The sequence below is a fragment of the Drosophila pseudoobscura genome, chromosome 2, assembly GCF_009870125.1.
Source record: "Drosophila pseudoobscura strain MV-25-SWS-2005 chromosome 2, UCI_Dpse_MV25, whole genome shotgun sequence".
NCBI lineage: Eukaryota > Metazoa > Arthropoda > Insecta > Diptera > Drosophilidae > Drosophila > Drosophila pseudoobscura.
In genome coordinates this window covers 27,996,700-28,020,068 of record NC_046679.1, presented here as the reverse complement: position 1 = coordinate 28,020,068, position 23,369 = coordinate 27,996,700, and the positions used below count along the sequence as shown (strand labels likewise).

General features: G+C 44.2%; 2 protein-coding genes across 2 annotated transcripts; one reads left to right on the top strand and one right to left on the bottom strand.

Moving 5' to 3' along the window:
* Positions 1-253: 253 nt before the first annotated feature.
* LOC4803013 (uncharacterized) lies at positions 254-19,679 on the top strand. The gene is made up of 6 exons (XM_001359778.5): positions 254-329; positions 858-1,285; positions 13,102-15,023; positions 15,083-15,325; positions 18,923-19,060; positions 19,117-19,679. The coding sequence occupies exons 3-6, from the start codon at positions 13,640-13,642 to the stop codon at positions 19,395-19,397; spliced, it is 2,046 nt and encodes a 681-aa protein (XP_001359815.5). The 5' UTR covers positions 254-329; positions 858-1,285; positions 13,102-13,639; the 3' UTR covers positions 19,398-19,679.
* On the bottom strand, positions 15,419-22,261 carry Nasp (Nuclear autoantigenic sperm protein). The gene is made up of 5 exons (XM_001359777.5): positions 22,087-22,261; positions 17,194-17,559; positions 16,438-17,120; positions 16,092-16,372; positions 15,419-16,036 (listed from the first exon to the last, which is right to left on the bottom strand). Exons 2-5 carry the CDS (start codon positions 17,523-17,525, stop codon positions 15,716-15,718), a joined length of 1,617 nt encoding a protein of 538 aa, XP_001359814.4. The 5' UTR covers positions 17,526-17,559; positions 22,087-22,261; the 3' UTR covers positions 15,419-15,715.
* Positions 22,262-23,369: the final 1,108 nt, after the last annotated feature.

Sequence of the window (23,369 nt, the reverse complement as noted above, 5' to 3'; positions counted from 1 at the left end):
ACCACCACCCCTTATAGCCACCCGCTAATGCCAAACGGAAGCCGGAAATGTGTCTTGTCGCACACAGCCAGAAAAAATGCAAGCGGCAAATGGCAGGAAGCCAAAAAGAGTCTGGTGGGGGGGGGGGGGGGGGGGTGGAGGGTAAGTCACTCAAAAGTGGACACCAGAAACTCACTCAAGTCCCAGTCGCGAGTCCTTTGGAGCCGAAGCAGCACCCGAGCGAGTCCTTAGTGGAGTTCTGTTTTAGTTCGTTCGGTTTCAGTCCGTCCTCGGCTTTCGTGTGCAACAGACGTGTGTTTGCGCTTTGAAACCAGAGAATTCTGAATAAAGTAATACCAACAACAACACAATCGCTGGTAGTACCAACAACCAAACGACACACGACAGACGATGACTCGTCCACCCAAATGCTAGATAGTGCTAGTGTTAGTGTTGTTGCCGCCGCTTGAAATTAGCCAAGTCAAAAGCCAAAGGCCCCATTGGCAATCGCAATATCGACTGGCAGACCGGGGTTACAGTTGTACTAACAGTTACAGCTACAGTTACCGCCGTTGAGTGCCAAAGTGAACTTCAGGGGCCAGTGTTGTGTAATCCGTGCACAGTACAGTACAGTGGATTATTCGATCACAAGAGTGGCTTTGATTCGTGGCTATCGGTGCAGTGTCTTTTGTTTGTGCGTGTCCTTGGGTGTGTTTCTATGTGTGACATACATTTTGTGGCTATTGTGTGTGCTTTGTGCCCTCCGATTAATGGCCTTGATGTCGTCGTTGTCGCCGTCGCGGTGTCTGACTGCCGCCACGCCTAGAGCTTGAATGCCTTCTTCACATTAAATTGTATTTCTTTTTGATACATTCCAGGAAACGCGAGCAACAAATCTAATTCGAAATTAAATAGAAAACAGAAAAACTCAATGAACAGGCAAAAAGAAACCCCCCCTTAAATGCTAGAACAAGCATAATCCCAAAGAATTGCTAGCATACTTTTTTGGGGTTTACGTCATGTTTGTCTACATTTAGCGGCAAAGAAAGGAAGGAGAGAGAGAGCGAGAGAGTTGAGAGAGAGAGTTTGTTGTTGCCACACACCATGTCCCGTTGTGCGCCTGTGTCTCTGTCTCTGTCTGCGTCTACGTCTCCATCTCTGTATTCGTGTCCAAGAAATCGCTGTGCATGTGCCCCCCCAAACACACAAATCCCCAACAAATATCATCACAAGCGTTCCAGCATCGTGCATTGTCCATTGCATTTGTTTAACTAATTGGCTGAAGGTGTTTTGTGCCGTATTTTACGTAAGTGTTGTTGAGCCTTCAGTCCCCCCCTATTATAATCTACTTACAATCCCCCCAACTAAATATACAAATATGATATATGTAAGTGCTTGCATTGTCTGTGTGCTGCCTATACTCCTATATACTACATGAAGACACACTCCCACACTTATACTTATACTTTCATTCATTTACCATTCATATACAATAACCGCCATATTAAATCCAACACAATTTGTGACACTTACGCTTCAGTAGCATGAAATTCCATTTAATTTATTTGCTTTCCTTTAGCCACCCGTTCAGCCATTTTGTGCATGTCTATAAATATTTAAGCAATTTCCGCTCACATTTATGCCGATCTCCATTTTGATTCAACATACACCCGCTTCCTGTTAATCCTCTCGTCCAAGCTCGTCCTGCCAATGGAAATCACATTAGCGACTCAGCTCTCGAGGACTCTATAAATAAATGAGAGTTACATGAGTTCTGAGCGCCCGTCTGACAGACAGCCACTGACGATGACATTTTCATGTGCTAGTACGGTGTATCTCTGGTCGGCAGGGGGCATTACTCATATGTACGTCCCTTATTATATGAAAATATAATTTTCTTTTTGTTATGGCATGTCGTCGTCCCGTTCTGTGCTAGCTTTTGTTGGACATGGGCATGGCCAGCGTGCGTGTGGCCAAGAGATATGGGTCCGTACCCCCCCATACTCCCCTTTGCTGTGTCATAAGGACCGCAATCAGCTAAGCAAACGCGTCGGATGCATGCATTTTCAAGCTGGGACAACAGCAGACTCTTAATAGAACAAGGAAAGCAGAGCGACAGAAAGAAACCGAAGAGGGGAATACCCTTCATAAAAACTTGAAAGATGGTACTTACTCAATGGTAGATACATATCGCCTATCTTCAAGAAATCCTTAGGTTTAATTGCTTTTCATTTGCTATAAAGGTTATACCCCTTCTAAAGTGTATATTAAAGACCAGATGGCAAAGGGGCAAGAGGGGTAACAGGGGTTCCTGGCTGCTTTCTATGCTGACAAGCGCGTTAATTTGCATAGTTCATGCCACGGTTCCTAAGCTCCGCTGACACATGAGCTGCATTTGAGTGAAGCATTCATTAAAGAGCAGATATTTAGTGGAGAGGAAGTACATTTTCCAGCTAAACAACCATTTAATGTTCAACACACATCACCTTTTCTGTAAGCCTTTTGCCTGTCAGATTTATGTTCCCTCTTGTAAATGATAACTTTGATTCGGAATCTGAACATTTCCCCATTTGTGGAGGCGACATCCGACATCCGTTGATATGCCGGCGGGGACATACAGCAAGGAGCACGGCATTCCAAACAGGTGCAATGAGTACAATGCAATTCACCCGCAAAAGGCAGCATCGGGCATCGGGGATATATCTAGGGGAGAAAGAGCAATGTCAATCTGGCATGGATGTCACATAGGGATCTCCTGCTCCTGCTCCTACTCGTCGTTCTGCCATGTTTTCCTGGTTGTTTTTGTTGTGGAAGAGAAAAGGCTGGTAGGAGCACTGGAGCTGTTGTTTGGACTAGGGAATACCTGGCTGTTGGCTTGATATTTGGGGTTTTGATCTGCAATAAGTGGAAAAAGTTGTAAGGTGGGAAAATACCTCAAGAACATAAAAGCCTATATATCGGATCTGATTGCTGTTGCAGTACGCGAATGTAGATTCTGTAGATCCGTCCTTCTGTCCCTGCTGGCACCTCTACACAAATACACATCACATCCTGCACGCCACTACGATTACGGGGTATAAAAATCGAACAGTTTGACATGTGACCAACATGTCAGGAGGCAGGAGGAGAGTTTTGCTGTCTATTTGTACGACTAGGAGTAGGAGAGTGTGCGTATGTGTGTGTGTATGTGTGTGGATGGCTTGAATGCAAGCCAAACAGGTAGGAGAAGACATCTTAGACATCCAGCCATCGCCATTGCCATTGCCAAGAATTGTTCAAATGCTTTCCTCTGCATCTAGCGCTGGTGCATTGTGTGAGTCAGGGATTCTTAAAGGGAACCTTACACGAGTACACAATATATGTATGTATATGCATGTATAGAAATGGAGCCGGGGGCATGCATTGTGGCGCCACCATAGCATCAGAGGGAACGGTCTTTGCCTCCTTTATGGCCATTGTCTGGCTGAAACTTGCCTGGCCTTGTGCTTCATTTTGTTCGCACAATATCTTGTGGTTAACAATGTTGTGTGTCTTCGCTATTGTTGCAACTGTTTCATTGTCAGGAGTTGACTTTGTTTTGTGGCAAGTGTTTGGCTAATAAAAGCTGCAAAATGGGCCCAGAAAACTATGCTTAAATTATACCAAATAAAACATGCAATATGTGGGGGTACATATATCTGCATTTATAGATTCCCCAAATATAGACACAGTATTCAGGCGAAATCATAAATACTCATTTCAAGTTGGCACATTTTGATTTATTGCAAAAAGTTGTTATATGACATGGAAAAAAACAGCAACAAAGAGCCACAAACATGGGCCTGTAATTGCTGTCGGAGGGGGGTTCTGTTTCTGGATGTTTTTTTCTTGTTCAGGCCATGGCCAAGTCCTCCTCTTATTATTCTCTCTCTTTATTCGGGGGATATTTGTTTTCTACATACATTTATATATCGTATTTTGGCAAGACATGCGACATTTGTAGCCTTAATTTGAAAGCACTCGCCGAGGGTAAGAGAACAGCAGAACAGCCAGTACAGCGACCGGCTAAAACAGCAATAACAATGTCTGAACTTGGCCAAGTTTTCATTATGCAAAGTGAGAGCCAAGTGGCATTAACAATTCCGGCAAGAGGCAGCACCACCAACAGCCAAAGATAAAGGCACAAATATGCGTACATACTCGTATTTATGTTTATTTTGTATATACAGTATGCACATACATATTCTGATATCAATTTTCCATTTCAAATTATGGGCCAACGACTGGCAGGGGCAGCGTGGGTGTGGTCTCATTAAGAGGACAAAGAGCTTCTAAAGAACATGGAATTATGAAAGAAATCTGGGCTTCCCAAAAGGTAGAGGCCTGCCATGCCCTGAAATAATGGCGAATAAATCACACAAATTGTACTACATATATTTAAAGAGAATTTTAACAAAAGGAAAGGTGGTGGTATTATATTTTCCAAACAAACGCCAGTGAAATTTTTATATTTTGCGTTGTATCTAATAGATCTACGCTTCTGAAAATGTGCAATTTACATTGTAGTAACCTCCAAAAGAGTGTACTTCATAGTTGGCTTCATTTTGGGGAAACATTAACTGACTCTTCTGCAGAAAACTTTAGCTTTTCCCCAGTCTTTTGGTTTACCTGGAATTTTGTTGTTTATATTATTGTTGAAATTGCAGTACTCGTATCTCATTTAGTTGATTTTTCACCCAAAGAAGAAAACTTTTTCTTACCCTCATTGTATTTTCTTTCTGGTTTCTGGTTGAAAAGAAAACTTTCTTGGGGTGGGCCAAGTTCAATTGAAATTCGCATTTGGAAAATTGGCAAAAACAAGTGCTGCAAATTCAATATAATTGTAAAGACACAGATGTACCAGTATATACGAGTTTAGGTATCTATAGAGAAAGGAGAATAAACCTAAAGAGGGTAAACTTTCCACATGCCTTGAAAAATGAGCGCAAACAGAGCGGCGTCTGACCTGCGTGGGGCAGGACTATAATGGCCGGGTCCAAGGGCCCCCATGGACTTTTGACTTGATAAATGGCCTGATTTGACTTTCGACTCGTAAACACACAGATACATATATACTACGATAAACAAACTGAAGGATAAGCAAACAAAGAAGGACTGAAAGTTTGTCTTAAATGCTACAAGTGCTCGCTCGGGCAATTGATTGCAAAATACGAGACCCGGCAACGAATTGATTGTCTACCGCTTTGCACTTGAAGCACAGAACATATTGAATTATCCAGGCAAATATATATCTGGTACACATAAAATACTGTGCAAACAGATAAATAAAGCGATGACCATTTCCATACGCCCCGTTGTCCGAGCTACAAAATGATTTCGCTCTATTGCCTTCTGTCCGCTGATGCGCTTAAATATTTAATTGAAATTCATTTGACTTGTGTGCCAGGGGCAGATTATGGTCGTTTATCTCGAAATGAAATTGTTTCATTTGAAGTTTAATGTGTTTTAATTGTCAGGAATGATAAATAGCTCAAGGAATGTCGAGGTCTAATGTTCTCTACAAATAAATTAAATATTTTACCCTCTTAATGTTCTTTTCAAACAAACATTTTCACTTTCCACTCAATTGGACGACGAAAAAAAAACCCCAATGAGATAGAAAGTAAAAAACTAAAACAAAAATAATTTCATTCCGTACAAAATTGTAATTTAAACCACAAGAAAAAACTGTGGACATGATTCCCGAAGCGTTTAATTAATCTTTTTCATATCGAATCGTTATTGCTACCCAAACCGCAGCTCTTGGTTATTAAATAATTAAAGTTTGACGTCAATGCAGGTTCTCAAACACAAATACTGACACAACCCTATAAACTATGCCTATAAATGCGCCTATATACGGACTATATATAGGGCCCTGGGACATGCAAACAGTTCGCTTGATTTGACGCCGGAAAACGGAAAACGAAGACCCAACGGAAAGCGAAAAATAGAACCGGAATGACACCACACGCATCGCGCCGCCGGCGCACTCCATATTCCTGCTTGCACCCCATTTGCAATTTTGTTAAGAATTTTGCAATTTTCGAAATGCATTCGAGTGCACACGCAAATATCATGGGTGGGGCCCTGGTCATGGCTGTCAGGACGTGACTTCGGCAGCAAAGTTATGACCGTCGTTGCCTCAACAAGTTGAGAAATTATGCAAAATTATTCAAGTCCGCAGAGCGTTTTAATTGCTGTCTGGCCAGCAAGACGGCACAACTTTCAATTGTAAATTTAATTTGTGTCATGAGGCATGCCACTACTCAGACAGAAAACGAAAAATGAGAAAGAAATCGATAAATAAACAGGAAAATGCTTCACAAATAAACATATTTTCATAGCACTAATGCATCTTACCAGAAAATGGGGATTTGTGGGATTAGTCGCTTGGGAAAAAGTAAAAACGTTTCCCTATTCCCAGTGCATTTCTCTCAAGCCCTGGCATCAGCTGAATGGTTTTACCAATATTATACGCTAAGTTTTCCCGCACGTTTCTCCGACAGCAAACAGCGTGGCGTATACTTAATATTTGAAGAGCGAAAGAGCTTAAGTTTGTGGAGCCGCAGCTGCTGCCAAAAAAGAACTCGAACTCTTTTGAAAGCTTAGCCTTGACCAAATAAAATCCTACAAATGGGATACAGTATAATCCGAATTATGAATACTTTTGGATGTGCCAAAAAACAACAGACAAATCTCTACATAAATGGATTTTACGCTGTGCAATCTCGTAAATAAATAGACGACAATTGTCGTATGAGCAAAAACTAGCAGAGAATTGTTAAACTTTCTGTAAAGAGATAACATTTTGAATACGAAATGAAGTGCTGTGAGTCATAGATATGTAAACCATCTACTACACCCACAGATACACCGTCTACAAGCACAGAGCAGACACACAAACAGCTTTACGCAGGGATCAGGGTAGGGAAAATATGAATATTAATGTCTGCTGTGCAGTCGTTCAATAAACATGGCTAAGCCATTCATATTCATGTTAAGACACTTACACGCACACATAAGCATATGTCTGGGTAAAAGCAAAAGGAGGAAAGGGTGGAAAGATGGAGAGATGGAGAGAGAGAGAGATGGGGGCAAAGGGTACTTCCCGTCAAATGCAATTAGAATATCAAGGAGACTACATGTCGTATGAGCAATATTTTAAGGTGTCTTTCATTAGCATAAATGGGAAATGGCTTTCAACGGAAAGATATAGACAAATATATGTAGGAATAGATGAAGATATCCCATCACCCATGTACAAACTGAGGTCGTGTCTAAAGCAATAGGCGATATTCCTTTGTTTTCCCACACAAAAATCAATATAAACTATAAATTCAATAAACTACGTTTAAGTTTTCCATATTTCATAGCCCACCAGCTGCTGTACAGCCATGAAACGCAGTGTATTTATGGGCCAAACAAACACCATACCAAAAAGCTGTTCTAAAGCCATGTGGCTAATCATATAAGGAAGAGAGAAGGGAGTGCAGAGGTCACGGAAAATGCTAAGTGGCTAAACCATACACTTGAGTGTTTTTGTAGGGGCGTGTCTGCGGCGTGGGCGTGTTCTGCGGTGTGAAGGGTCTTTACAGGACAATTCATATTTCATTGGGATTAAGGTCCTAAGTCAACTGCGAAATTGCTTTAGCCGCGCCATCGATTTCTTTCGGAAACGGAAAGTTCAAGCCGTAGAAAAACAAACATTTCTGCTGCATCATTCGCTGACTTGAAATATTTATATTCAATTTGACAGTTTTCGTGTGGCATGGCCTTGGACGGGACAGCTGCCTCAAGCATTGCTGTGTGTGCAACATCTAGCAGCTCCACTTCATTGCACGAGACACGAACATGCCCCGGAGGCAGGCTCAGACCCCACGCATACTCTGATCCACATCCACATCCACATCCACATCCTAGTGGCCTCCCCAGTGTGGGTGCTGACATGATGCCAGTCTGTCTTGGCATGTCCTGACGATTGCCTCATAAATTTTTTAGATTGACCCGAATAGCAGAAACCTTTGACATCATCGCTGGCTTAGAGTTTTCCTGCATCTCCGCCACTCTGGGAAAACTTGAGCAAAGAGGGTAGAGCGACCTGCCTTGACCTTTTACGTTGCCTTGAACTTCCGCCCAGAGGGGGACATACATATCTCTAATGAGCTTTGGATTGTCGCCCCACTTTTGAGTGTGGCAGCTGATAAGGAAGCTGTGGGCCGAGCACTTGAGCTGTGAAAACCTCTAAACGAAGAGTACAGGAACGGCTTCCGGTCTCAATTCAATTTATGCATTTGCCGCTCATAAAAATCCGCGCGTTAAGCGAAACTTTTTGGCACAAACTTTACGACTTTGGCCTTGAGCATGAGGAGGCCGCCCCAGACAGGGAATGAAAAATCGCTGGGAAAATGTAATCTAGCAGGCGCCCCCAAAGATATATAAATAACCCGGGTGCTTCTGCCAGCCACCGGGAAAAAGTAAAATGGAGAAATGTCGACTGGAGGCGCGCCCTTGAATGCAGTTACTTTTTGGCCAGCGAGTCACGACGGGATTGCGTATACGTCACGGTGGTGCGAGTAATAGAGCAACAAAACTGCAGAGCAGCATCAAGAGAGAGTGAAAGTGGGTCTAAAGAGCTTTGGCTTTGGGCAATCGGCCAAATCACAGACCCAGATACCCTCCAAACAGAACTGGGAGCTGGGAACTGGGCCAATGGGAAAAGCCACACAAACTAATCCCAGCGACCGTATGGTAGATGCATACATACATGTCCAGTGTAGTGCAGATTGCAATTAGAGAGGGATTACATTTATGGCACTCCGCCGCCTCCCCCCCGTCATCTGCCATCTGGGGGGCGGGAAAAAGTATGAAATCTCATATTAATGCCACACATGCGGATGGGGGAGTGGTTGCAGAGAACTCTGTTGCATGTTGGCATTTTACAAAATTAACTGCTTTTATCTAGTTTTTTCCCTTTGGCACATACACACATCTGTGTGTGTGACAGCCCATTAATTTGGTGGAAATGTTTTCTACGTCATTGGAGCCAGAAAAAAAACACACAAGGCTAAGAGGATAAAAACTGTTAGCTGGTAGCTGCTTTTCACTAAATTACGGCTCGAATGCCATCAGTGTGTGTGTGCATGTGGGACACCCATGAATTAATGACCAAGCCAAAGGGATATGAAGATATTTAAGTGATAGTTTGTCCCTATAATTATATAAGTGGTATTTGGCTTCAAGTGAAATGTATTCCATGGCTGCAATGTCGATTTATCTATGCATTATTGAAAGGCTATTTTGATGACCAAAGGAGTACGAGTAGAGTCTTCTTATGGCCTGAATATTCTAGTCCCCCGCTTTCCGTTCACGAAAAGCCATGCATATACAGATTAATTATAAAGAACTTCTGCTCCGTACATCACCCTATTATAATTTTAATTTAGACCAATAAACACTTAACCATTTTGACTTCAAAACTTTCCCCCAAAGTCAAATCTTGAGTCAGCCTTTAATTCAATTTCACATATTTTGGCAGCAGTCTCTTGCTCTCTGTCCTTGTTCACACCACCTTCCCCATGGTGTGATTTATGTGCATAATTACCCAGAAATTGCATAAGATTAGTTTTAATTAGTTGAGCAACTTTCTGTGCGAGGCAGCAGCAGCCAGAAATACTAAATAAATAACTTGGGCTACAGTCGTGCGAAAAGCCAAAAGAAACTTCAACTTGGGCACAGCTCCCGCACCCGCAGTGCCCGCCTGCGGAGAATCCATCCTCCGAAGTGCATCGAGAGCAAGAAGGAACCTCTGAGTTGCAGGAGGTGGCCGGTGCCTGCGGGTGGGTCTGCAGAAGAAAGTTTTACGTGCTCCGCCCAAAAGCAGGCAACGATTTCTTTCTTGCGGTTGCGGTTGGACTACTGGTCTTTCCTTCTGTTACTGGCTTTATCCTGGTCCCTGGTCCCTGGCACACTGAGCTCCAGCTCCCACTCCTGTGCTTTTTCTGACCAAATGTTCGCTCATTATTTTTCATTTGCATTGCGTCATTTGTTCAGAGGCAGGAAGGCAGGACGCTGGCAGAACCCCAGTGTCTGCTTGGACTCTTAATTTATTGTTGACCCCCTTTTTTGGGGCTCTCCATTCGTTGTAGTTCGTTCCTCTTTTTGCTGTTGCTGTCGCTGTTCGCTGATTGTCAAGGCGACCGCGTGGCCGCGTTGCCCAGGAAACAACTATAACAAATACAACAAAAGGCACCACTGCCACAGCCAGAGCCACATGTGTAAGGCGAATATGTATGTTAAGTGTTCTTTTTAATTGCCTGCATAAAAAATAAAGACATTAGCCATAAGGCGACTCCCATAAAAATGGTTGCTTGGGGGAAAACCCCACCGCCGAAGTGGCAGAAACAAGAGGATACTTGTGGATGTTTAAGGGTAATGTCCGCATGGCAGAGAGCTCAAGGAATAGTCGTTGAATCCTTGAGCAATGAAATGGGGTTTCGCTCCTTATAAAAACTAATGAAGTGATATTCGCGGGGGTTCTAAGAAAAAGTTTATGTACTGAAGCCCTCTGGCAGATATCCGTCGACAGAACTATCCTTTAGTTCTCAGTTTTCGGTAAACTAAGAATCAACCCAAGTCCCCGTTTTATTCAGAACTTTCTGCTATGGCAAATATTCTCTAAAGTTTTCTCAAGACCTCCTTCTGCTTTGTCTTCCGGTTTTGCTTCATCGTCTTTTACTCGTTAGAAGTGTAAACAGGGCCACAAGCGTTCTCCACGATTCTCCACAGCTCTCCCCATTCTGTGGCAAGCTCAACCACACACATACAGCCACAGTCACAAGGGACTCCATCCCATCCTCTTCGCTTTCTCGCTTTAAGTACCCCATGTTTGGGGGCTGCTGCTGTACTTTTCGCCAACTTTTGTGTAAAACTCTCACGTACACTGCGTTGAAGCTGCTGCAGCTGCAGCCTGCCTCTGTGCCTCTGTGTCTCTGTGTGTGTGTGTATGTGGAACGTGTCGGCTGCCAATTGCATTGCGTAAGTGTGTGACATTGAGGCTGCAGGCAGGCCAGACTCTTTGCCTCTCTGAAAGGAAGTGCTGAACCGACTGTCAAGTGGCCAACTCTCTGGCATAATCAAATTATTCCCATGCCTCCCCCCGTGCTGCCCCAGCACGGCGCTGCGTGTGTGTGTGTGTGTGTGGTTGCATCTGCCACAGAGCTGGCTGACAGGCTTCAGGATGCTTATCATGCGTTTTAATTAATTTCAGCTGCTCGCTCTGACCCCTGGCCTCTGAGCCACTGACCAAACCAGAGCTGAGACGACCCACACGGTCTGCCCCAGCACGTGTGCCACTTGATCAATTATGCAAACGAGTCGAGTGGCGGCTTATTTCTTATTACGTTTCCATTAAGAATTGAACAAGCCAAACGAGCCGTGAGAATGTGCCACGAAAAGAGGCTTGAGCCCCGAGCACGTGCCAGCTGCTGATCCTGCGGTCGCCTGTCGATGATGTGCGAATGTTTTTTTTCATAGCATACATTTCGGTGCCAAGTGATTGGCACTTTAAAATCGTTTAGCGGCATCTCTTCTTTCGAGGGGAGTCCCATTATATCTATAAAACTATTCAAAAGCTCAACAATAATATATTTACCTGTAATCCTGTAGAATTTATGCCTAAATTCACTCCATTCTAAAACACAAAGCCATGGGATTACTTGCAATTAAATCCACGGATAAATTATGGAATTTTCCACTGCTTTAATTTATTGTTTAAGCTTTTTTCAATTTCCGGCATCAGAATGTGTGCAGAAATTACGCAATTCTATACAAAATTAAAATATTTCATCAAATGTTCAGCTTTTTCTATTTACATAACTTTGCAATCACAAATATACATTATTAAAATACGCCAAAAATCAAATATTCCATTAAATTCCAGCATCTAATTAAGGCATTTTAAACCGCTTTAGCCGCTTTTCACATTGAAATACCACTTCAACCAGCAAAAGTTGGCCTAATTCGTGTTCTGCACTCGGCAAACCGAATGTGCAAGTGTTTCATTAAAATGAAAATTAAAACTCATTCTGCCGTACTCTCGTGGCAGCCACAAAGCAAAGTCGAAAGCAAAACCACTTGCTGCAATCCCTGCTGCCGGACCACAAAAAAGCAAACACGAAAACTTAGCAGCGGAGCGGAGTCCAAAAGCAAATGATATGCGGACCGATGGAAAGCCCGGCTGCCGGGGTAAACCAGGTGTATATGCGGTGGATCCAGAGCCCGCATAAACATCCCCATATGACTAGAGAGTTCCGTTTCGGGGTCTATCACACACCAGGTGCACCTCCTAATGGGCGGCCGGGCCGCACACACACAGCAAATTCAATTTGTTCGTGGCGAGAATGGGAGAAGAGTGGCAGCCAGGCTAGAGGAATCCAAGCCAAGCCCCAACCATCAGGCTGAAAGCCAAAAGCCTGGCCAGCGGATATCCGCTGAGCTGGGAGCTGGGGCCAGAGAGCCTCATGTAATATGCAACAGCCTCCATTCGGCTCGGATCCGGGTCGCGTACAATTGAATTTTTCGGCTACTCAGCGCCAATTCAAATTTTTTGCTTTGCCGAATATTTGGCTGTGTCTGGAGTTGGAAAACTATGAAATTAGATTAAATTCCAGTTGGGGGGCATAATTCGTACTGAATTTAAAATGCAATTTGAAGCATTTTTTGGGTCCATTAGGCAAGAAATGGCAAATGGAGTTATCTTTTATAATGGATTTATTTTGAACGCATGCTTTTTTCAATGGAACAACAAAAATTAGCACGGTAGTTGCTTCTTAGCACTCGATAATGTATCGATAGCACGATAACTAACACTATCTCAATATATCACTATATATCTATTCCTCTCACCTGCACACAGTCTATCGATTGCACGATAACTTCTTCTCTCATCTCTAGCACACTCTCTCCCTCCGTATTTGAACCATTTGTAGCGTAACTTTCTGGTATCTTTCGTATCTGTCTGTCGTCTTTGTCTCCTGCTAACTCTCCTTCAAAACTCATGTTGTACATTTGTTATCTTCTACTTCTTTTCTTTTTTTAATATAGCTTTCAAGCTAAATGTAGTAAAAGAAAGAGCAACAGAATCAAAAAATCATTAAAAAAACTGTAAATTGGTAAAAATACTCGCAAACAAAACGTAAAGGCTAAAACAAGGCGTGTTGTTTTGCCGCAACAATAAACAAAACAACAAACAAGACAACAAACAAAACTACAAGCAAAAACTACAACAAATATAGAACAAGAAAAATATAGAAACAACAAACATCTACAAGAACAAACGCCGCTAAGTAGATACAAAAATCATAGAAATTTCTTTTGTCGAGGCACCCGCGCAAAGTTCCATTTTGCATAGTAGACTTTTAGGCGCCGCACACTCTTAGCCACACGAAACAGACAGACAACCAAACCAAACCAAACCAAACCAACCATCCATACGACAAATTCAAGAAACATTTCAAGCAAAAACCAAAAGCAAACCACCATCGCCACCAAAGCCACAGCCACAGGCACCATCGCCACCACCACGAACCACAATATGAGCCTCAATAAGATCAAGAAGCGCGACTCGAGCGACTTATGACTGATGCGCTCGAAGGGCCATGGCCATGCCACCGTCAATCTGGGCGCTGGCATTGGCAGCGGCAGTCGGTACAAGGTTACGTGTGTGCCGGAAGTGAGCATCACATCGCCCACCAGTGGGGGCCTCCTCCATGAGGCACCGTTGCCGCTGCCGAGTCCCATCTCGATCGCACAACAGCCCCAGCCCCAGCCACAGCCACAGCCACAGCAACAGGCGGCACAGAGCAATGCGAAACACTTTGCGCTGCTCCAGCGCAGTCGCTCCCAGCCACAGGCACAGTCGTCGTCTAACAGCATTTTCTCCACGCCTTCAGGCATAGGCCCTGCTGTGGGCGGCGCCACTCTGGTCGAGGAAGAGGACTTCAGCTTGGCTGCGGCTAGTGCCAGCAGTGTGGCCGCGAAGAACGTGCTTCAGCGCCAGTTGGCCACGACCACCATCGTTCACCAGCAGCAGCAGCAGGAGGATCAGGATTTGGATTTGGACAGCGAACGGGAACGGGAACCGCTACAGAAGTTACCCCTGACTTTGGAGGCGTCGTGCGAGCCACCCAACGAACTGACACCGCTCGTGGAGGAGGAGCCCAGTGCCAGTGCCAGTATCGCCGCCGCAGGCCCATCGACAGGAGCCTCCACAAGCAATCGTTATAGCCGCAACTCAAAGACCACACGCTCCTGGCCCGTCATCTATCGCAATCCGCATCACTGCGACTACGAGGCTCTGTACATCCAGCAGCAGCAGCATCCGCAGGGATCGCAGAGCTTCAAGCAGAACTGCTACTCGAATCAGTTCAAGCAGTCGATCGTCTACTCCAGCAGCAATGAGGAGGATCTCCCCGGCGGCGAGCAGCAGTTAACGGAGCCCAGGCAAACCACCTGCTACTATTTTGCACCCAGTCGCCACAACAGCATTTATGAGCATCCCTCCTCCGTGGTCGGCGGCTCCTTGCAGTTCGACGCAGGAAATTCGGGCGCAAACGCAGCCACATCCGCCGTTGCGGCAGCGGCCGTCGAGAGTCTGAGGCGCAGCAACAGCATCCTGTTGAGGCAGAACAGCTGCGCGAAGGTTATCCAACGTCGTGGTAGCGGCGGCAGTGGTTCCCCCACATCCCTGGGCTCACAAATGGACGGCCTGGGCATGGGCAGTACGGCGGGGGGCAGCGCCTGCTGCTCCACCTGCTGCATGGGTCCGCCGCCGGTGCTGTTTCTCTTTGTCACCCTTCTGATGACCACCAGTGCCACGGCCATGCTGTGTGCTGCCATCATGACGGATCACTGGGAGCATGTCACATGGGATCGTAATAGTCTGGATCGTTACTCGAATCGTTCGGGTCTGCATCTGGAGTGGCTGCTAGAGGACCAGGTGGCCATGCTCAAGCCGGATAAGAGAGGTATGTCCTGGTCCTATATCTATATCGTAATCCTGTACATCTTTCTCGCCATCCTCCAGCCGATCATCGATTTCGTCGCGAATCTGTATTCCTGGTGCCCATGCACGGCGGGATCTGGACCCTGTGCATTGATCTGCCCATCCAGCAGCTGCAGGAGCTGCGGCGCAATCCGAAATTCCCACGAGGAGCCCCTCCATGTGTCAACTATCTGGCGGGCTCCATGGAGAATGCACGCGGGGAGGAGCAGCGCAACGATTGGCAGCACAGTGAGTCACAGGTCATCACTCTGCAGCCGCATCTGAGTACGTATCTGGTCGCCAATCGGTCCTGAATCCATGAACCAATCTCCACTCTCCACTGTCTTCCAGCCCACTCTATTCCTCTCCGTTCCTTTTGTTTAATACAAAACATTCGTTTATTTTTACGCACTTTCTTACGCACTAAATTGTGATTTTAAACTTACAGAGACTTACAGAGAATTTTGGTAGAAAAAACAGCAAACAAAAAGCATAAATAGGAGCATAATAGGGGGAAAGCATGGGGACAGTGACAGTGTGCTTGTGTTTTATAAAATGCAAGTGTGTGAAAAAGGTGTTTCTATCATGGGTTGAGGGTCGAGGGATGGGTGGTTTAAGTAGCTGATGTGTGGGGGGTGATTGAGTGTGTGCCACTGGAATGTGCCGCTGCTTTTCCTACAAGGCGGGACGCTTGGCCGGCGAGCACAGGGCCTCGGCCTCAGAGCCCGGCTCCTCGGGCTTCTTGCGCTTAATCAAATGCGTAATATCGGTGGGCTTGGCGGTGGAACTGCTGCTAATGGTCGACGAGGACGAGGTGGCAGCAACAGCAGAACTAGCAGCAGCACTGGACGATGATGACGGTGATGGAGAGCTGGCCGCCCCATTGGTGGATGAAGACGCAGCAGCATCGTTGCTGCTGGCGCCCCCGCTGCTGCTACTGCCACTGCCCATTGGCTTGATGTAGCTATCCAAAGCCGCACGCACCTCAGCAATGGTCTGAAAATTGGTTTTAAATTAATAATTATACAGGAAAATGTATCGTTTCCCTTACCTGAGCCTGCATCTCTTCAATTTCCTGTATTTTGGCCAATATCTCCTGCTTGGTCTCCTCCAAATCCAACATATTGTTCTTCTCGCGATCACTGAGGGGCTCCTCTTTCTGCTTGATCTCTGTTATTTCCTCCTCAATCAAGGCACTGGAGAGACGCAGCGAGGCGGCTCCTTCCTTGTTTTGCTGTGCCATCAAAAATGTCAGGCCGATCTTGTAGTGCAGCTCGGCGAGTGCCCGGCGATTCTTAGTTGGGAGATCGCTTAGAATTAAGAGTGCTTTTTCTGAAATTTTCAATGGACATTCCACAATCAGTAAATGAAGTATCTTTGCTCAAGTAGTAACTCACCGTAATCCTCACGTGCCGCCTCAAGGATCCCATTCTCAAATTCAATATTTGCCAATTCAGTTTGAACCTCTGCCAAATAGGGAAGGCCGTTGAGGCCCTGGCGCAAAAAGATCTTGGCAGCTGCCTCCAAGATCTCCCAGGCCAACTGGAGACTGCCACTGACGCCCTCTTCGGTCTCCTCCTCATCCTCTCCGCCGGCTGAAGCCGCAGCTCCATTGCTGGGACTGGCTGCAGCCTCACCATTCGAGGTGCTGGGACGCTCATCATCGTTGACCGTGGCACCGCCATTGCTGCTGCTAACTTCTTCGACTCCTGTGGATGATTTCTTGGCATTCTTCTCATCTGTTGGGGCATCTACAGTGGAATCGGCTTCGTCGGAGGCCTCCTTGATGCTATCCAACGCCTTGCCATTTGTGCTGCCGGCGCCATTGGCTTCCTTCTTGGATGGCTCGGCTTCCTTCTTCGACTCTGCCGCTTCTTTGGCCTCGCTTGCCTCCTTCTTGGCCTCGCCTGCCTCCTTCTTGTCATCGCCAGCTTCTTTCTTGGACTCTGCAGCTTCCCCTGCTTCGTCCCCAGCATCATCGTCATCGTCCATATCCTCATCATCGTCATCGGCTGCCTCATCGGGCACATCAATCACTTTGTTCTCATCCAGAGCCATGGCAATCAGCGCCTTGGCATATCTACCGGGAGGGACAAATTATACGATATTAATAAAGTTACAACCGCTCTCCATCATCTGTGTCATCCACTCACAGCAGCAGGGGCTGCCCCAATTCATCGGCCAGCTCGCCGTAAACCTCCTCGTACAGCTGGCACACCTGGCTCAATTCATCGGCGGCCTCATCGTAGCTCTTGACCAGGAAATTGCGCGATCCTTGGCTAAAGAGCTCCTTGCCCTTGAGTATTTTTTCGGCGCGCTCTTGCTCCACCTTGCCGTTTCCCTCGGAGGCGCCATCTGTGGCCACGGGCACAGCGTTGTCGGGTGTGGTGTCTGCATCGACGGCGGCTACTTTCTTGATTTTTGTCGGTGATGTGGAGGCATCGGCAGCGGCCGTTGTGACAATGGCTTCAGCTTCAGCAGACATTTTGTATATTGAATGCAGCAGAGAGTAGATAGATCTGGAAAATAGTTAGGAGACAGGAGGGTTAGCTTTGTTGGCTTTGTTTTCTTTTGGTTTATCCTCATTTTGTAGACCCTTCCTTCATTCCTTTAAACCCTAAACAACATTTGTAGGTTGTGTGCCCTAGACGTCACTTTCGATGTATGTAGAAGACCACCAGTAAATGTGTGTTTATTTTTGTAAAACACAATTTTTAAATGGCATTTTCGCGTTACTCCCCCGCTTCCGCTTGCTTTCTTGCACCATTTTACCATTTATTCTGGCTTAAAATGTTGGCTCCAAGCTGTCGCACATTTCACAAGTCATTACCACAAATCCCATTTCCACCAGCAGTGGAGAGAGTCGGCAAAATCCCATAGAACAAAGCAGAGCAGATAAAAATGAAAACCAAAGACGGCAACAAATGCCCAGAGGAGGAGCATAACCGAATGTGTCCTGTGGCCTTGTAATAGCACCGTCTACTATATAAAGTAATTACCGCAAAAGCTAACCGAGTTTGCCTCCGGTTTCCTATATTGTCAATATAGTCCCGTGCTGTACCTCCTTCCTGCCACCCCACAACAGATGAAACATGTCCGTGTCGATAGGTGCATGCCTCGTGGAAACGGGAAGCCAGAGGTACAGCAAGTGGCAGGCCAGCAAAGGGAGCCCCGGAGGTAGAGGTGCAGCAAGTGGTTGGGGAAATATAGGTCACCAAGTGGTTTGGTTCATCTACCTTTTTGCGTCCCCTACCGACCGACCATCCCTCTTCCTCCCTTCCATGCGTTCTAAGAATCGCATTTGCCACTTTTCCCAGCCATTTTATGGGTCCGTGGGAGCTGCCACCAACACCACACATATGAGATTTAATTGCTGGTAGTGTCGGAAAAAGAGTCGTCTATTGGGTAATTGGTTTTCCAGGTGTGTGTGTGTGTGTGCCCCCGGAGAGTGTTTGAGCGGAAATTGAAGAAGTATCTTTTATTTATGGCCACAAATGAATTTAAGGGCTATAGAAAATGATTTTAAACCTCAAGGGAGAAGCTTTCCATGATTCCAGGCTTCCCATCCCTACTGCTTCTCCACTGCTTTAATTTCAGTTTCAGTAGTGGAAACAATACAGCTTTAAGCAGTGCAAGCTGTTGTCATGATTATACATTAGATTACTGCTAATTCTATGAATTTCCATGAACTTTTCCAATCAATGGAATGAGGAAATCCTGTTAGACTCTATTCATCATCTCAGCCTTCCGCTTCTGCTTTTGCTTTTGCTAATCAATCTTCTTGGTATTATACACTATAATCACTATAATCCACAGAGTTAAGCAGTATCTTAATGAATCTAGTCGTAGGAATGGTTTAATCGAATTGAAATCATCTTTTAGGAATGCAAAATCTCTCCATATCCTGCTCATTGGTGTGCCTCATTATATTGGGCAGTGCCGCTTTAGTTGGAGCCTTCGGCGTCTGTCAGCGTCAGATCAGTGCAATCCTCATCACAGGTGTGATGTATCTCCTGGCAGGTGAGTTCTTGGAGATCCTTTAGCCACTCAAACTTTGATAAAACTGATACTTTCAGCTCTCTTTGCACTCTTTACGCTGATGATCATCCACTTTAAGCGACAGCAGGGACGTCCAATGCTGGACAGCGACTATGATGGCACTGTGGATGGCATTGTGGCACGTCCCGGGGGAGTGGCCATCATGGCCAAGCCACTGTTGGGCGCACGGATATTCCTTACGTCCTGGAGCCTGGACTTGGGATGGGGCGGCGTTGTGCTGTGCGCCATCACCTCGGTGCTGTGGATTTTGCTGTCAAAGATCATGCGGTATAACCCATTTTCGGCTTTAATGATTTAGCTAAACGCCCTGCCGCTCGGCGGCTATGGATATGCCGGCAGCAGCTATGGCAGCTACGGCAGCACCAATAGCACCAGCAGCGGTGGCAGCTCCAGTTTCCTGCTGGCAGCCGTCACCTCGTCGCAGCGGCAAAAGGAGCATCGTGGGGGCAAGGGTAAATACATTCTGTAGAATGTGTCTCGGAGTCCTGCCCCCTGGCTTCCACCTATCTGTCTTTGTTTCCATCTTTTGGTGTAATTTATACTCAAACTTATTTCGAATCGTTCTTCAACGTGTGCTCTTAATCCTTAATCTTACATTAATGTACGAAGAAAAGAAAAAACAAACTCAATTGCCTTGTTCTTATATACAACTTAATCTATAATTAATTATTATTGCGGAACATTATGTACTTTAACTAAAATGTAAATTCAATTTACACTCTATCTTTACAAGTAAACCCTCTCCACCCCTTTTTGTATTCTACACGATTCTACACAACACCAGTACTAATACTAAAACTAATTCTAATCTATAACTAACTTTAAAAGCATATGTAAAATGTGAGACATTTATTTACACGAAGACAGCAACAACAACCACAAAACAAAGGCTTTTGCTTTAAAGTGCTTTCTAGTAAACAGTTTCGCTTGCAATAGCGTTAATCAAACCGAAAGTAGGGAATATCTGTTCTGTATGTGGCACTTGATTAGAATTATGCCAAATGATTGGAAGACTACTGTAATTTAGGAGAAAAAAATAGTCGAAAACGGAGTAAAACTGCTTGCACTGCTTTCAAACGTACGGGAAGGACTGGAAAAGAAATTGGAAAGTACAGCTAAGTTCTTCTGCAATGAACTGCTTTCACTGCTTTCAACTGCTGCTACAGCTGAACACGGCTAGAAGGAGAAGCAACTAGTGCCGAATGCGGCTTGTAACATTTTTGAACTGCTTTCTTAACAACTAAACTGCTTCTACATTTTCCCGCCTTGCTCATTATTTGGAACGATTTTAAGAAAGTGTCACAACAGAATGTCACTAATTGTAGAAATTTACGGATACTTAGAGCTCCTCCGGGGGTACAGTAGTACACAAAATGTAGGGACGCTTTACAGCAAAAACGTATTGAGAACATCTAGTGCTTTAAATCAAATGGTTTACAAAACTTATTGTATAGAAAACCAAACATCAAAAACCAAAACAAAAGAAGCTACAAGTAATAAACATGGACAACAACAAATGTATTTTTATGCAAACGCTTTGCCTTAAAACCAAAAAAAATACAAAGAATATAAGAAGTAAATTATTTAAATACAAGAAAAATACTTTCTTTGAAAAAGTTTACAAGGAAATGAGTGTATTTTTTGAAGGGCTTTCCTAGGGAATGGGTGTCTTCTGTGTTCTATAAATAGCAGATCGACAGATCATTTATGACATTTTTGGTAAAAATTGTATTGCAAATTTCTGCTGGCAGGCTGCAGGTTCATTAACATTTGCGAAGAGCTGCTGTGGAAACAAATTAAACAAACATGCAAATGAACTCGCGCGAAAAATAAAAAAAAAATGTAAGAAATACCAGAAGGAAGGTTTGGTTCGCAACTGAATCTGGGGATACCCTAAAAGTTAAATTGTGCCTATGAGAGGTATAATATATTTGGTTGAATTCCTGTAAGCAACAAATAATTTCGCAGCCACATCACTCCCGTAAAAAAGTTGTTTCATATTTTTTTACTTTGCAAACTGCCTTTTAAATTTATACAACTTTCTTAAAAGGGTATTAAAGACACGACACTTTCGCGAGCTTTTGGCGAGACCGATGATGGAGAGTAAGACTGAGAAAGAGAGAGGGGTGAGAGCGAGCGAGATCAATAGCTAACTCGTGTGTAAATGCAGCTGCAAAATGAGACAGCAGAGAATCCAGAGCCAGGGGCGGCAAATTGAAAACAATGCAGAGAAAAGAAAATGAGAATAAAAGAAAAAAAACGGCATGTGTGTTTTGTTTGCGCGCGTTCTGAAAACAATTACAAAATTCGCACACAAGTACAGAAAACAGCAACAAATCGAGATTACAAAACAACGCAAAAAAGTTCATTCACCTGTGTGTGCGCTGTGTCTGTATTTGTGTGTGTGCCGTTTAACGCCGAGTTTATGCGTTTGCTGGCGATCGCGATCAGTTGTGACCCCCGATGTAAGATTTCCCACGATCCCACAGTACTGATCGCGTTGTGGTATCAGAAAAACTGCACCAAAACTCGCACTGTGTCAAAGTATTTGCACAAACGGCATTCAGCCTAAGTAGATACCCTAAATGATCGTTTATTAAAAATAACTTCCTAGTTGATAGACAAAATTCCAAAGCCGACATCGTATAAACGTAAACCACTATCTGCACTTATGCATGTGTGTGTGTGTAATTGCCCGCCATTCGCCCGCGCCAACAAACGCACTAATACCGGCAAAAAAAAAGCAACGCAATTGCCCATTGAATTAAAGCAAATTCCGACAGCACGTTTCACATATTTATAGCGAAACAGAAATTGCGACAATTAATTAATGTTTAGCACATACAACATATTACCAACAACAACAGAAGCAAGAGCCAGGCCAAAACGAAATTCGCAAATTCGCGTGTCGCTGTGCCAGTATATGTGCGAGTGAATGTGTGTGTGTGCATCGGCATTTAGCCACCGAAACAGCGCAAATAACTTACCAATTCTTTGATTATTTCCACTGTTTGTACGCAAAACGTATTCGCTCAATTATGGTCTTTAAAATTGTACACAGAAAGCACTTTTAGAGCACGAAAAATACGGAAAATTGCAACAAAAGCACGAGCACCGCGCAATGCTAACCTGTGTGACCGCGGAGATAAAATATACCGTCCGACCCTCAGAAACATACCGAAACATATCATCAAATTTTAAAAAATACCATAAATATACTGACGAGCTAGAGTTCTATATTACATATTCCTCGTTTTTGATATTCTGTGTATTATTACTAACTATATAGAATATTTAGCCATGCCCACATAATTTTATCCGATTAGGGAAACTATTTTCTAAGTGCGTAGTTTTTTTAAACACTTGCTTTTATTGCATTTTGACTAAAACAAGGTTCTTATTTTAAGAAATCATCTCTATTGGACTGTTTGTAAAACAAAGAAGGTCAACGGTAATTTCCAACTCATTTTATTACATGGTAACTCCACAATATTTACATATTAACTACATTGGCATGTAATTTGTTCAAGGGAAATGTGTACTTTTGAAAATTTGTTGGTCGTTTTTAAGATTTTGGTGGAAAACGATCAGGAATTCAATGCTGATCAAGAATTAGAAGTGGATGTAGCCTGAGACATGGCTCTAAATGGCATTTCTACACGATTTCTACGTGGATAGATAAGCACAACGAGTGAGTCAATAACGCAGCTTGAAAAATACTAAAAATACTCAGAGAAAACTAAGAAAAGCTTACAAAAATGTAAGGTGTGTGAGCTAGACATGATAAGCAAACCATCTTACCTCTGATAATTATTTAAACTTTACCTTTGGAACTGTCAATGGATAGTTGGAACATTGCATGAGCTAATTTGTATACTATTATACTTTAGCCTGATATTGAAATATATCGTTCCGTAGCAAAAAGTAATATTCCATTTTATTTCCATTTATTGCAAAAATTATATACCTTTAGGTATCCCATAAATATACCTTCTTCTCAATTTTGACGATAAAATATTACGAAAGGCATGTGAACGCAAGGTATATATTAGGTAAGCAAAAGCAACAATGTCCCGCAACATGAGCTGGAATGCACCCTAGAAAGATTGGTATTATAGAGTTGAGGAAATGTTTGTCATCTCAGGCTTCAATGAATGCAGAAACTAGTCAATCTCTGTTTTAAAGTTTATGGTCCTCTTACAGAGACTTGGAATAGGTATAGGGATCAAGATATGTATACGGAAAATAAGCAAAAATAAACAGCAGCTTC

Bases quoted from the DNA above. Each gene is read 5' to 3' on its own strand.
- LOC4803013 (XM_001359778.5), top strand. From the start codon at position 13,640: ATGCGCTCGAAGGGCCATGGCCATGCCACCGTCAATCTGGGCGCTGGC. The intron at 15,024-15,082 runs GTATGTCCTGGT...GCCATCCTCCAG, and splicing joins GCTCAAGCCGGATAAGAGAG to CCGATCATCGATTTCGTCGC. The intron at 19,061-19,116 runs GTGAGTTCTTGG...TGATACTTTCAG, and splicing joins TGTGATGTATCTCCTGGCAG to CTCTCTTTGCACTCTTTACG.
- Nasp (XM_001359777.5), bottom strand. From the start codon at position 17,525: ATGTCTGCTGAAGCTGAAGCCATTGTCACAACGGCCGCTGCCGATGCC. The intron at 17,121-17,193 runs GTGAGTGGATGA...CCCTCCCGGTAG, and splicing joins TTGGGGCAGCCCCTGCTGCT to ATATGCCAAGGCGCTGATTG. The intron at 16,373-16,437 runs GTGAGTTACTAC...TGAAAATTTCAG, and splicing joins GGCGGCACGTGAGGATTACG to AAAAAGCACTCTTAATTCTA.